This window comes from Maniola hyperantus, chromosome 20, assembly GCF_902806685.2.
Source record: "Maniola hyperantus chromosome 20, iAphHyp1.2, whole genome shotgun sequence".
NCBI classification, from domain to species: domain Eukaryota; kingdom Metazoa; phylum Arthropoda; class Insecta; order Lepidoptera; family Nymphalidae; genus Maniola; species Maniola hyperantus.
This window is the reverse complement of record NC_048555.1, coordinates 9207224-9222811: the sequence shown is the minus strand read 5'-3', so window position 1 is coordinate 9222811 and position 15588 is coordinate 9207224. Positions and strand designations below refer to the sequence as shown.

The following is a 15588-nucleotide window of genomic DNA, read 5'->3' as shown; positions in this document are numbered from 1 at the left end:
TGTTTCTTGTGTGCATATAAAGTATGTATATTCATTTTCGTTCAAATATTCAGTTCGTTCAAATAAATTAAATAAACATATACATTTTTGTTTTATTAAACCTATTTAATCAGGTACAAAAACAAAACTTAATTGTTTTTTGTTCGAGAATAAATTGACATTCCACATCACTATTGTAATGTGTCAAACCGGCCATCATAGCGTGCCGCTAGTGTAGTTTACATGAAAAATATAGTAATTATCGTTATTGTATCATCCGAGAATGTAAAAACGCATCGATAAAGACCACAGGAAAGTTGTGGATTAGACTGCCCAGTGAAATAAATATACGTAACACGCGAAGACTTGCTTAAAAGGATCCTATATCACTAACGACTGCAACCCAAATTTATTTTTGCAAAGATCACTTTGTTGTAAGTCTTACTTAATAACTTATTCAATTTATAAAGAGAAAACGATAATTTTTTACGTTTACTATGAGTTTTTAGAAATATATAAAAACTAGCTTATGCTCGTGACTTCGCCCGAGTGGACTTCATAAATTTCAAACCCCCATTTAAGCCACTCAGGGGTGGAATTTCAAAAAATCCTTTCCTAGTGGATACCTTCTCTTTACCTACAAAGAACACACCCACCAAATTTCATGTATCTAGGACCAGCTGTTTAGATGTTTAGGCTGTGCGTTGATATATAAGTTTGTCAGGACTTGAAATTTTATATATATGGATACTACGTTAGTCAATAGGGATGACATTTCTTTGTTTACATATTTAATGACGTCACATCATGGCGGACAGCGTTTTCTGAGTTTCAAATAAAAATAAAAACTGAATTTTTTTAAATTGGATTTATATATCCATCCTGCGTTTTTAATAATTGTTATTGATATATTTCGTTGTCTTAAGCAAAATACTATAATAAATAATCATTTATTGCACGAAATTAGATATGAGTCAAGTAGCCTATGAGAAGCGTTTGGCCAGTCTATATCTGGCCAACATTAGGCCAACGTCTTAACCACTATTTGCTATCACTGCATTGAAAATATATATGAGAAGCGAAATACTATGATTTGATTCTGCGACCTAGTGGACGTTAGGCTTTACAAACTGTCTAATTAGCACCAATCATAGCATAAGACTTGGCCAAATGAAGGGCTGTATTGTGATAAAACATTATTTTACACTTAAAATTGATTTTTTTAAAAATTCGTCATTCATAATTAAATAAAAATTGTAAGGGACAAGAATACACCCTAGAAAGCTAAAAGCAACATTTTTGGTACTACATACAATAAATATGACTGAACTTCATTTGGATGTCTCGTGTAAATATGGCGGGTAGTTTTACATCTGAAAAAAAAATTAGTTTAAGTTTTCACTAATCAATTATTTGTAGCTTAGTAAAAATTCTTGGGACAGAGTAGTCAATAAAACTAATATATCGAACCACAGAGTATGAATCACACATGCACCAATATACAATGTTTTTTTTAAATGGGACAGTATAGTGAAATCCAAAATCATAGATGATACAGGGACAGAAACTGTCTTAAACTTGTTAGGGAAACTCGAAGCATAGCATACAGTGCGATAACGCTCTCTTGGCACTTGAATGCCATTGAAAGTGGGGCGCTGTTAGAGTTAGTTCAAACAAGAACAAAGGAAACACTTGACGGCAACGTTAGTTCCGATTTTCGCCACGCGGCAAGATAGCCTTGTCTCACTGGAGTGACACAGTCCACAAAGCATACAAACACATTACAGTGACAATGGGGCCGATTCTCTTGTACACAATCTCTAAACTAAACTAAAATGACACGTCTAAATCTATTGCTATCCCTGTCATAATGTTGCTTGCGGAAAAGGATAGCACTAGATTTAGACCTGTTAATTTAGTTTAGTTTAGAGATTGTGTATAAGAGAATCGGCCCCATTGGCACCGATTCTAAGCACAACCTAATTTTAGAGTATTCACACCCTCTTCCTACTATTGTAATATGAAAAGGACAGAAGCAGTTTGACATTTCTAAATTTAATTTTTAGATGGTAAAACCCGTGATTTCAGCACGCATTCGCGAACCTACTGTTTAAATTTTAGTGCACGCTACAAATTTAAACAGTAGGCTCGCGACTGTACGCTAAAATCACGGGTTCCCGATCTAAAAATAAAATTTAAAACTGTCAAACTGCGTCTGTCCTTTTCATGTTACATTAGTAAGAAGAGTATGCCAATACTCTAAAATTACACACACACACACACAACAGTCAACTCACCATTAGATCAGACAGCTTGTCGGTCGCTGACCAGCCCCTGCAGCTTGCGCGCCACGCCGGCCGCCGTGTACCGCGCGCGCTTCACCACATCGCTCCCTTCCGCCGCCCGCTTGATGCCGCCGACCTCACACGACACCATCGTGTTGATTGCGTGCAGATCCTGTTAGGAAATAAGGGCCAATGTAAAGAAGACATCGTAATAGAGAGTTAATAAGTAATGATGGCAAAAGGTTGGTGAGTGGTATCGTGTACCACCGCTTCCTGAAAGTGAGATATTACACAAATATTACATGTCACCAGCACAGATGCACGGATCTCGACACATGAGCGAAAATAGTTGGAATACTTGCACACTCGTACACTCGCTCTTAAAAGGATTGGTATGTGTACTGTACATGTGTGTGTCTGTGTGGACGTAAAGTCTGGGGCTAGTTCTGTTAGCTTCCTCCTAGTACAATAAATATAGGACTACGTACCCAGCGATAAAGGCGATGCTGACGATGCGGTTTCATGTACCACCGTGAAGACGAGACCTAGTCAAATGTTACGATATCTAAAATCTAACACTATACCAGACAATCAATAAGAGTAATTTATTACCTATTTTGAATAAATCATTTGACTTGACTTGACTTGATATCAGAAGTGGGATAAACATGACGTCATAGTACTGTAGCTATGTTCAACATAATTTTATTGGAAGCAGACCACCAGCTATATAATGATAGGCCTCTACAGTACCTTTGAGGGACTGCTGCTGAACCGGTAAGTAAGATGGTGCTGATGGTCGGGCGACGTTGACAGGAGGACCTCCCGGCCAACATCCCACTCGTCCCCCTCTACCCTCTGACATTGGTAATATACTAAGAGCGGTTTCAAGTACCACGGTGGTGAGTGGTGACATCAGTTCAAGACTACAGCGAACATCAGAAGTGGGATAAATATTTGAAGGAGTTTCATCATGTATCACATTGAAGACGAGACTTAGTAAAATATGCCGCTATCAGAAGTGGGATAAGCATGACGTCGTTGTACCTTTGCGGGGCTTCTGCTGAACCGGTAAGTAAGATGGTGCTGATGGTTGGGCGGCGTTGTAAGGGGCTTGACGTACAACTGGTGTCTCTCAGACACGCGCTGACCGCCCGGCGACCTCCCCGCTCGACCCGCCCTTCCCGCCGGCAATGGAGACAGGCTGCATTCCTGCCAATGCGTTTTAAATACAAATGTTACACAAACAAAACCGGTGCGAGTCGGACTAGCACACGAAGGTTTCCGTTCCGCTTCATCGTAAGAAATCTCAAACCAGTATAGTAAAAAAATTCAAGTGGCTGACGGGACAGCGTCCGTGTCTGTCAGAGAGACAACAAATTGATCCCTAAAGGATTTCTTTATACTTTTCACATGGTTGATGTAAAATTTCTTTAACTTTGTGGCAAAGGTTAAGATTAATTTAAAAGTTTTCATAATGAGTTGTAATAAGTAAAAATAAATCTTTGATGGTCGCCCCAAAACAGCTGTTCTGTTTTTTTTCTTTAAAAAGAATATTAGCCATGGTAAATGACTAATATTCCACTTTCCTCTCCAACTAAGCGTCAGGCTTGTGCTAGGAGTAGGTACGACAATAGTGCAACGGGCGGGGTTTGAACCGTCGACCTTTTGGTTTTCAGTCCACTCCTTTACCGGTTGAGCTATTGAGCCGTTTAGCGGCCATTTTAGTGAAAGTGACGTTTGAACGTTATTTCGGTTCGAAAAAATTCCGAGTTATTTTCAAGTCGTGTCTAAAGAAGTTCTAGTTAAAAACCTTTTCATAACTCTATTACTCAAGATCATAGAAATAGTTGGCATCTTTTGAGTATCCAAAGACATAGGATAATTTTTATTCTGGAAAAACAAACTGTTCCTACTGGATTTTCAAAATAAACTACGAATGCAGCAATAAATGCAATCGAAGTCGCGGATTAGCGGTTAATGCGTAGAGGTTACAAACAGACATACATACTTCCAGATTATTATAGATCACAAATTTACTCACGTCTTTATGCCTCCCTGTAAACCTGAGTGCAAATGCCTGCATGCATTTAACGTAGACTTTGTTGTAGAAATTGATCAAGTCTCCTCTCTCGGGTGATTCTAAAAACAAAAGTAATATCGTTATTTCTATCTATCATAGTCATAGTAAAAAAATTATATCCAACCATCATCTTACTGTAAGTGATAGTAATAATATACTATTTCTATTTGCGGATTTCTGAAATAATGCAAAAGTTCCACATTTGCGAATATCCGTAACATCCCTGGTCTGTATAGTTATTATAGTTTTATTTTGATATCTGCATACCTTCTTCGCTCCCCTTGTTGATCAAAACTGATCTATAAACATGATTGTCCGCTAGAGGTCTCTGTCGGTAACATCGCATGATATCTGCGAATGTCCTCTCAACTTGATTTGTCGCTGTATTTGATACCTGAAACACAAATAATATTCAACTAAAAAATAATCAACGTCTCTCTTTCTAACGCGTAATAGCATCTTGGACTGTTAAAAGTATTATAAAGTGACCTATTGTTTACATAATTAAAATGCCCCTAAAAATATTTTGCCACAGAAATTACTCTATTTTTATGTAAAAAATTGAAAAATATTTTTCGTTTATCGCATTGTCATGTTATTGATCGCTTTCCGTACAGCGTGACAACCAACCTTGCAAATGACGTATACGGCGCACATCAGGATCTGATCGAGATGGCGATCTCGCATGAGCTGCGTTTGGTGCATGATGGAGTATTCCAGGCACGTCCATATTTTGCGCTTCAGCTCATCGTCTGTCAAACCCAGCCGCGTGCACAGGTCGTTCATTCTCACTACTGCTAGACTGTAGAACTGTTGACAAAAATCAAATGTTAAAATGTTGTTCCTAACTAAAAAGTTGTTTCGGTATCAGAAGTGGGATTAGAAACGCACGGTAACTGGTTACATTTTTATTAAATTTCAATTTTTTTTTAATACTGGCTTTTCTGACTTTAAAGGAATAGTATTAACAATAGATAATAATATATTGTTTTTTTTAAGTCTTAGTGGAAAATGTGCAGACTTTTATAAAGAAGTGTTTGAAACAGTCATTTCTAAAGAAGACTGTTTTCTGATCTCTCTAAAGAGTATATACAATGTACTGAAGTGTACCTTTCTAAAGAAGTGTTTTAAATGTATACTGACCTTTCTGAAGAAGAGTATTAATGAATTGTTGGCCTTCTTCGGCGTTGTGTTGGGAGTGTTAGGGGCGGTGTCCACGGTAGAAGGTGCGGGCGGTGGCGATGTAGACTCTAACGTTTCTTGTTTCACATTGTTGGTTTGTACTGGAAATAATAGTTCAATAAAGAATATAAATCTTAGTTATCTCAATATATAAAAGGATAAGATAACTGACTGACTGGTCTATCAACGCACAGCTCAAGCTACAGGACGGATCGAGCTGAAATGTGGCATTCAGATAGCTATTATGACGAAGACATCTGCTAAAAAAGGATTTTTGAAAATTCAACTCCTAAGGGGTTAAAGTAGGGGTTTGCAATTTATGTGGTCCATGCGGACGAAGTCACGGGCATATGGTAGTGTAGTTATAAATTATAATATAATCCGATGTGGATGTTATAAGTTTATCTTTTATTATTTACATACCTAATAGTGACTGTCCAGGTTTCACGTTGTCCTTAAACAGTTGTTTTTTTGCCTGATCTGCCATCGGCGTTATGTAACTGTCGATTGCAGCAGAAACGGGCGATTGCAGACCACCTTTGTATAAAAAAAATTACAATAGGGTATTTTACACCAAGCGAGAAAAATCTAAAAGTGTATAAACAAGATAATATTAGCAATAAGCATCGAAAAATATTAATTTCAGTATAAAAAATCATATAATGAATTTTATAGATGTAACTTTTTTGATCTGCTCTACAAATATTCGAAACACACGAAACAGCCATGATAAATTCCGACTGCGTGACATCACATGCATTGTAGTTGTAATGTATTTCACAAGAAAATGCCGTTTACCAATCCGTGTGATGTCATGACAGCTTATGAACCTAAACAAAATGGCGTTTCCGCGGGAAAATTCATCATCATCATCATCATGATCAACCCATCGCCGGCTCACTACAGAACATGGGTCTCCTCTCAGAGTGAGAAGGGTTTTGGCCATAGTCTACCACGCTGGCCATGTGCGGATTGGTAGACTTCACACACCTTTGAGAATATAGAGAACTCTCAGGCATGCAGGTTTCCTCACGATGTTTTCCTTCACCGTTTAAGCAAGTGATATTTAATTAATTTAAACGCACATAACTCCGAAAAGTAAGTGGTGCGTGCCTAGGATCGAACCCCCGACCTCCGATTAGAAGACGGACGTCCTTACCACTAGGCTATCACAGCTTACTAGCTAGGTTATCACTGCTTGCGTTAAAATTAGAAATACAAAATTTAAATGCATTTTTATTTTATTTTTGGCAGTGTATCTACATTAAGATAGAAATAAGACACTTTTAAGACACAAAAAAGGGTAAATACCCTATTAAAAAACTGAAATTAAGTGAAGAGCAGATTACTGGAGGACTGGACGGAGATTTGTTAATGATGAAATTAGTAATTTTAGTATTAGAATACATACTAATATTCCTCCGGCTGTTAGGCGAGTCCTGGACGTACACTTCAGTGGAGGCGGGGACGGGGGTCTTCGTGAGCTGCTCCCAAAGTGGACTGTCTGATGTCCACACTAGCGATTCTAGTACTTGCTCTTCCACCTAAAATAGAATGAATCAGGAATATCATATTATACAGTACAACAACAAAAATGTTAGGTTGGTGCAAATTCGTTCGTTGTTTTTTGTTACTATATAGGCCAGTAAATAGAGCATTTAACCTCGGACTAAATTTCCGATCCAATTTTAATTTTTTTTTAGGTTAAGGGTCACTTACTGACCATTAAATCACAAAATGCTGACAGATACAGGTGGAGCTTCGATCGCAATCTTGAGGGAAAGTTTTTGGCTGATATCTCGGAAACTATCCGCTTTAGGGAAAAATTATTTAGACCCTTACTGTAGAGAATAAAATTTCGCGTCTTTTGTTTCTGTCAGCTGGTACATTTCTTGCGATAGTAGAATCTGAATTCTAGCAGTGCATGTCAGAATCGTGGACTTACCGCATTAAGATGCTTGATAACATCCCGGCTGAGCTTCTCAACAACAGCTTGCACGAGTAGCTCTATGATCTTATAGAAGTGAAAGGCGCTTAGACCATATATCTGAAGCACGCGCGGGAAGCGCAGCGAGTGAACGCCGTATGCGTGTAGTACCACTTCCGTGCAACACGCATACACTGTGAGCTGGTACGTCTCTTGCGATAGAAGCATCTGAAATACAGTAATAATCACAAATCTAGCGAAATGCGTGTCAGAAGGCACATAAGATAGGCTTATTACGTCTTCTAGTTGTTAACTGAATATTCGGTATTCGACCACAACTATAAGTCATTCAAACTACTATTCGTCATATTCGGACAGATTACTATTCGTCAGCAGAACGTGATGGTCTCTCTGTCGCAGTTGGTCTCCTGCAGACTGCTGGTGAATTGCTCCTGCCAGCCTTGTCAAGGCTGTATCCCCTTGGCGTTTATACTGTATTCTAGTAACTAGCCGAATATTCAGTATTCAGCATTCAAATTATTATTCGTCATGTCCGGAATAATTACTATTCGTCATATTCCGCTAATCAATTTTCGTCGTATCTATAGGTTATCTATGCGGTTGGAATAGACAAATACCTATAATAATAATAAATTATTTATTGATCAAAAACATAGGTAAAAACAAGTACATCTGCATATTTAATAGTACAATACATACTTATAATAACATACCAATTTGTTAAGTATACAGAAATACCGACTGTCCCTAAGCTAGGTATATACCTGTGATTTAGGCGACAGCACTCTCCTTAAAATTCATGACTCATTTTATATAAAAAAGAAAGGAAATCTGCATGTAAGGTAGATATAAAATTTAACATATTTACACTATTACAATTAATATGTACCTGTAGAGAAAGCTGCGGCTTCTTCCGGTGCTCCTCGCGGATGATGTGCTCCAGCACTTTGTAGTACAAGCACGTGACCATGTTGCAGCGGAACGCGATGGTCTCCCTGCTGCAGTTGGTCTCCTGCAGACTGCTGGCGAACTGCTCCTGCCATCCTTGGCATGGCTCTATCACCCGCGCGTTAATTGCGTCTTCGCTTACACCGCAGTCACTATGACATATAATTTTTTTAACGTAAATAACGAACGCTAGATCATACTTATACTTATTACTTAAACAAAAATTTGCGCTCGCTGTGCTCTCACTTTAACTAATAATATATTTTAAACTCGCTTATACTCGCGACTTGGTCCGCGTGGACTATACAAATTTCAAACCCGTGTTATCCCCCTTTAGGGACTAAATTTTCAAAATTCCTTCTTTAGCGGATGTCGGCGTCAATAGCTTTCTGCATGCATCAGCCCGATTCGTCCAGTAGTTTGAGCTGTGCGTTGATAGATCAGTCAGTCAGTCAGCTGAATGTGTTGCTGATTGCAAATCGAAGATGATGAAAGTTTCGAAAAACTATTAATGTGAAAGTTTGTGGAGACGACCTAATCGCGCAAAACGGTTGCAACACCTAAGGATAAAATAATTCATACAAAAATTGAAATTGAATAGAAAAATTGCGTAGGAAAAGGTGGTTTTATTAAAATTATTTTGTAACGCAAGAAATAATATTTGCGCTTGCTGCGCTCGTGCTATTATATTCTCAGTTTAAAATTGTAACTCACGCGAAAAACCCTAGCAGATGCTGCGATGGTTTTGGTCTCGTATGTCTTAGGAAGGCTGCCAGGCGCGCTAGACTGTTGGTGGCTTCGGAAACCGGCGTCAACTTTTCCTGACGCGCCAAGTAGCGTCGCCCCGTCAGGGGGGTGTCTGGGCAGGCGCGACTACTCTGTACCAACGAAACAAATTCCTTTTAGATGTTGTTGTAGTTTTCTTTGCAATTGGGTATTTTACTACTTTTGAATTTGATAAATATTATTACTTTATTATAAACTAGGATAAAAATAATGACGTACGCTGAAAAAATATTAAAATCCAACAAAGATTTACAAAGTTACAGGCATTTTAATTTTGGAGTGGGAGGGTCTTCTATCCCTTTCTCGCAAAACGAAAATTTGTATGAAACCACACGAAGCTACTATGGCATTAGTCAAAATGACGTCATAATTCTATATCGCTATCTCTGTCTAATCAGAAATATTTAAATGCTTAATTTTTTTATTATTTGATCGATTTAATTAGTTTTTTCAGTTTACGTCACTATTTTTATCCTAGTTTATAATAAAGTAATAAAAAAATTGGAGTCAAATACGCAATTGTGCATTGTAAGGTGTACATCTTAGGATGCTCCGGTGGCGGAGAGAAACGTGCGTAGAGTGTTTTTTTGGGGGATTTGTATAGTGCTAAGTTAGCTCACGTCTTTCTTAGATTGCATCGTCACTTACCACCAGGTGAGATCGCAGTCAAGGGCTAACTTGTATCAGAGTAAAAAAAGTGAAATGTGAGGTCATAAGCAACTCACGTACTTTTTTAGTTTAATCGATAATTTAAAATGATTATTTTATTGTATTTGACTGTGTAATAAATATAAATTTATATGGTACGTACCGGGCCAAATGATGCAATAACTTGCGATATTTCATCTTTTGATACCTTGTTCTTGGTACCGATCTGTTCATTGGCGTGCTCACCTAAAAATATAATTACGGTAAACATAAATAATGTAACAAACAGCGATAATAATTTATTAATAATGGGGATCCACACTGCCAATTTATCCTGACAGTAGGCGCATAAGTGAGCCGGCCATAGAAGTAGTATATATCATCTGTGGAACCGGCTATACTGAGCTGTCAAACACCATAACTTCAATTGCACGAGCTTCCAGATTTTAGAATAATTTACGAAACGAACGTAAATTGTATCGATATCAACAATCTTAGCAAAGCTAGCAAACAAATAAAACAAACAGTTGATTTTAATTTGACATTTGCATTGACAAGTCATTTCACTACGGTTAATAGCCTCATCTGGAGACAGAAGGGCCGGCACATTTTTGCGCAAAGGATCAGTCGTGCTGTCCAGCGAGTAAATGCAGCCAGTATTCTGGGCACCATTCCACGCGAGCATGATTTGTACAGTAATTAGACAAGCTAGTTAAATTGTAACGTTTTCAGTTTTAAAAAATAATTACCATATTGCTCATAATACCACAAATATGCATTTAAACAAGCAAATCTAGACATTTTCAAAGAAAATCACAACAACAAAACAAACAATCACAAAAAGTCCCAAAACTTTTCTTCACTTTGTTATTTGTCAAATAACTTTATTTTCATAATTCAAATAATTTATTCAAAATAGGTTTGTTTAAGAAGTTTGGTTTAAAAAGTATTGTTATTGGCCAGTTACTAAAAGCAAAGTAAATATAAAACCTCTTTTTGTAAATACCATATCTATTTGATTTAAAATAAATAAAGTTATATTACAAAAATTATTTAATTATAAGAAAACCTGTTTTCAAGAAAATGGTAATAAATAATTACATGCTTACTTTAAAAAAAAACTATTTTTCTAAAAAATTATATGAAATGTGCACATTTCATACCCTGTAGATTGGTTCGAAAGTTAAACTTCCCGGACATTATTACTAAGTACTGTCCAGAAAAGTAAGTATGTAATTTTTCCTTTTTCATTTCTGGACAGTACTACAGCTGTCCAGGAAAGTAAGTTTGGAATAATGTTTGTTCCTCACAACTGTTCAGAAAAGTTACTATGATAATTTTGAATCTGGAATAATCTTTCTTCCTGAATATCTTGTATATTTTTAATACTAATTTTTTTTTCTTTAGCTTAAATAGTTTGAATTCGGAATTTTACCGAATTGTGTTTTCAGCGCTCACAACACGGCACTGTTATCCGTATCGTATTTTCTACAGCGCTGCGAGCGCTTTTCGGAGCAAAAGTTTAAAAAGTTAGAATTTTTTGTCATATTAAAAGGCGCGAATTGACTGTTCATTTTAAATTATTTTATATATAAATTATTTATTAAAACAAGTTACCTACTAGATAAAATGAGTTCAAGTGAGGAGAGTATATATAATTGTACATCTAATTTGAGAGAGGAGACCGAATTAGCAAAATACATAGTACCTATATATTATACTTTTTCAAATAAATTACTAGTGTTTTTTGAAAAGCACTATACAATTCTCGACCGGGAGTGCCTTTCTGGCCTAGTGTTATATATGTTTAACTCAGACTCGACCAGAAAACGCTTACTTCCCGGTCTCGTGCAGTAATGTACTATAACATAATCTTACCTAAAAATATCCTTTCGTCAAACTCTCCCACGCTCAATACATATGTCTCGTAAAGATTGTTCAATGATTTCAGATTCGCATCAAAGTTCCCGATATCTAATAAGCCTGTTAGGTGATCGCTGTTACCCTTAAGAATCTAAAAAATAAAAAATAAATCTAATGTGAAAAAGTAAAAAATAAAAAAGTTCTACATAGTTAAAATCTATTGTTGAAGTACGGTATATAATACACAACTAGATGACGGGGAAGAGAGACACGCAACGCATTGTTAAGGTTCTGTAGTAAACAAGGAACTCTTGTAGTTTTTCCAGTTTGTCACATCTGTGGGTCCACCCTTGTGTCACAACTCACAGCAATTATCTACAGCTATTTTAAAAATAAATTATTAGAGCTGTAAAGTCGAATAGGCTTAAAGAAACCTAACGCTACATACTTATATTACAATACAAAAAAAAAATTTTTTTTGTGTACAACCAGAAAAAATCTCTTACAGTCGAAATTGCAGGAGTCAAAAGTGCAATAAAAGCATTTATTAAATTTAAGATCGCAGTGCTGATCAAGCTGAATTACACTTTTGTTTTGACTCACTATTTATTTAAACTTTTTTTTAACAATCCTTGTGTGTGAACCTAGAAGATGCTATTAACTATTGTGTAAAAAAAATTAACCCTCACCCCCTTCTCAAAGAATGTCTTAATGACAGGCCTCCAGCTGTACTCCTTCATAGTGGCCGCCTCGACTGCTAGGCCTTCCTTGATTTCACACAGTAGTGATATTACACAAGGCGGCTTCTTAGGCACCTCAAAATCATCTTCATGCCAATCTTCTGGTAAACCTGAAACAATTTTTATGAAGTAAAAAAAATCCTCTCTGTTAAGTATATTTGTATAGGCTGATGGTTTCAAATGTCCAGTTAATCCACATTAATATAATAAATGCAAAAGTTTATTTGATCTGTCTCTGTTACCTTTTCACGGTTCATGGCCTTTTTATTCAGGAAAATCAAGTTGCCTCAGGATTTGAAAAAACTACATACACCCTTCACCTGGACGAAGTCGCTAGTATCATCTATTTGGTAAAGAGATTTGCATCCTGGAGACAAGCATAGGCTGCTTTTAATCCCAGAAAAACAAAATTCCCACACGATTTTAAAAAACCTACATCCACATGAACGAAGTGGCGGGCATTATCGAAGTACCTCGTTCCCCTCCAATCTGTCTGTTGGAGGAGACCTCTAGTCTGAACAATCACGTGGGTCAATCATTTGGATACTTGGTATGTCTGGCTCATCCACAAATCAAAGGCATTATTTCACTGTCCATTGATTAACCCACTTAATGGAGTTCTGAAAATCCTTTCTCAGTGGATACCCATCATTTACAAAGAACACACCCTCCAAATTTCATGTCTCCAGGACCATCGGTTTAGGCTGTTAGTCAGAACTTGAATTTTATACAAACAGATCTTACCTTTAAAAGCAGGATTAATCAAATCCTTTCGTCTAGCCATCAAGGCATTTGCAAATACAAAGTCAAGACATGATAGTAATACATGATACATATCAACTAAGTCATCAGCAGAGTTATGGAACTCTCCCTTCACACACACATACAGACACCACGTAAACTCAAATAGTGCATTTGTTGTGCAGGGCTGTAACCTGAAATAAAAAATATTTTTATTGAATTAGAACATTGGGCCTGACCATCAATTTTAATTAAAAAGTACAAAGTCAAAATGATCTAGGAAAAATTACAAATTAGATGAGCTATGTTTTTAATTATCCAATATCTTATAAAATGAGAGATAATAAAGATCAAAGTGCGCTTTTCTGTTCAAAGTTTTTGTCAGAAGCATAACATGCTTATGGGTTGTGATATTATACCACCGAGTGTTGTCATATTTCTTGCTCTTATAATAGCCAATAATATTGGCATATCATAATTATGCCTTAAAATAAATAAATAAATTAATTATACATTTTAATGAGTCATTAGAATCTGCAGGAATCTTTTAATTGCAGCAGCAAAGCCAGCCCAAAAGGCAAATTCAAACAAATTTAAAAAATTCAAACCAACAACAATTAATTGTATTTTCTTTATTTCTTTCTTTCATTTATTGAAATGAAATATTTTAATTGATGACCAACTTAATAAATAAAATTATGCAATTAGTGATCTAACACTGATACTCACTTATGTTTCTTGCTTTTAGAATTACTTTTCGGTGGATCATTTGTCAATCCAGAAAATATCTCTTGGAAAATGGGTTGGAATTTACGAAAAAGCACAGTTGATACAGCAAACTTGTGCTCTAATCTTGTTATCCTGTCTTTAAAATCTGTTGACATTGATGCCATCTCCATCCAATTCTTGATTTTGTTAAAAAATTGTATGAGACTGGAAATAATCAATCCATATTAATATTATACATGGACAGTGTCTGGTCTGTCTGTCTGTCTGCCTGCTAGTTTTTCACAGCCCATCAGTTTAACAGATTTGACAACATATGATACAATTTTGCGAAAACGCAGCACTCATTTTTCACATATTATACAATGATATAAATACCTAGTTTGGGTCATTTCAAGGGGTGCATAGACCATTTCTGAGTCAGCAATGCATTTAATCAAGATATATCAAGATAATCAAAACATCTCATTACTAAATTGCAACCATGCAAAGCCAGGGCAGATCACTAGTAACATAAAAGAAGAAACTGACTGACTGACTGACACCAACTTATGGCTTAAACAACTGGATCTAAATATCTAATTTCAGATTTTGCTCTTTTAATCTCAACCACTATTAAGAAAAGATTTTGAGAAATTCCTACTTGATTTTTAATTACATGTAAATTCGAACAGGAAGTCGTGGCAGGTAATCCATGATTATAAGCTCAAAATAGACGTGTTTAATAATATTGTGGATAAATACCTTATGTTACAAAGTCGAAGCAATCTGGTGAGGCTGACACAGTTTCCCTCCACAGCTTTACCTGATTGTACTGTGGGGGTGATTGAAGTGCGACACGCAACATATAAGGCACACGCCATCCAATGCAAAACATCTCCCTAAAAACGTTAACTTACAAGTAATAAACAACCACAAGATACCTTAGGAACCGGAGACACTTTTTTTTTGTTACATCGTCCAAGCACTCAATAAGTAAATTCTTAAGTGTAGTGTAAATAGCACTCATGGTAAACTCACGTCTAGCGTATAATTTTCCTTGATTTCCGAAAAAGATTCCTTTGATTTCAGTGTAGCAACTGGGTCCACATTTAACTCCGAACACAGATTGTCCATAGTCGCAATCCAATTTTGGTCACTTTCATCCCGGTTCCTATGTATATAGGACTCTGGGTCCGGTTTGGACATAGTGATAAATATATTAATCTAATATTTAAATATGATTTATCCCAAAATATACAATAAAAGTTATCCCGAATTTGATTTTTGCCTAATTTTGACAGATCTTTGGCGGGAACACCCACACACGCGCGAATTTGTGACACAAATTTGACAAACCACAGAGTCTATGCATACATCATTTACTCTTTGGTCTATGCTTGACAGTAACACAGATAACAAATTCATGCAACCCGATTTGCACAAATGATTAATCTGCATTTTTTAAAAATTCATTATAGGCAAACGCTTGACCACAATCACACCTGATGGAAAGTGGCAGAGTGGTAATGATGTGGCCTCAGATGGGACGCGTTTACCTAGAAGATGCCTATGAAGGTGCATCATTTGCAGCACCTTAAAAACTAAAATATTTTGGACATTTCAAATCTAAAAACCTATCTTACTCTTTATTTCGGTTTAAATCTTGGATCTTTAGTA

The 15588-nt window shown here is 36.4% G+C and overlaps 1 protein-coding gene across 2 annotated transcripts; it reads right to left on the bottom strand.

The window, feature by feature from the left end:
- Positions 1-275: 275 nt before the first annotated feature.
- LOC117991755 (retinoblastoma-like protein 1) lies at positions 276-15244 on the bottom strand. Of its 2 annotated transcripts, XM_069505529.1 has the most exons (20): positions 14950-15244; positions 14674-14810; positions 13933-14136; positions 13207-13397; positions 12412-12572; positions 11738-11873; positions 10023-10105; positions 9140-9303; positions 8367-8577; positions 7475-7684; positions 6941-7073; positions 5953-6066; positions 5491-5630; positions 4978-5157; positions 4615-4741; positions 4309-4406; positions 3312-3476; positions 2753-2809; positions 2277-2436; positions 276-1352 (listed from the first exon to the last, which is right to left on the bottom strand). In XM_069505529.1, the coding sequence occupies exons 1-19, from the start codon at positions 15115-15117 to the stop codon at positions 2284-2286; spliced, it is 2832 nt and encodes a 943-aa protein (XP_069361630.1). In that variant the 5' UTR covers positions 15118-15244; the 3' UTR covers positions 276-1352; positions 2277-2283. The 2 variants fall into 2 exon arrangements, with proteins under 2 accessions (XP_069361630.1, XP_034835248.1); XM_034979357.2 differs by lacking the exon at positions 2753-2809 and having other exon boundaries at positions 277-1352.
- Positions 15245-15588: the final 344 nt, after the last annotated feature.

Coding starts and splice junctions, on each gene's coding strand:
- LOC117991755 (XM_069505529.1), bottom strand. CDS start 15,117: ATGTCCAAACCGGACCCAGAGTCCTATATACATAGGAACCGGGATGAA. Junction 11,874..12,411: donor AGACATTCTTTGAGAAGGGG/GTGAGGGTTAAT, acceptor TTTATTTTTTAG/ATTCTTAAGGGTAACAGCGA. Junction 3,477..4,308: donor TTACAGGGAGGCATAAAGAC/GTGAGTAAATTT, acceptor ACGCATTGGCAG/GAATGCAGCCTGTCTCCATT.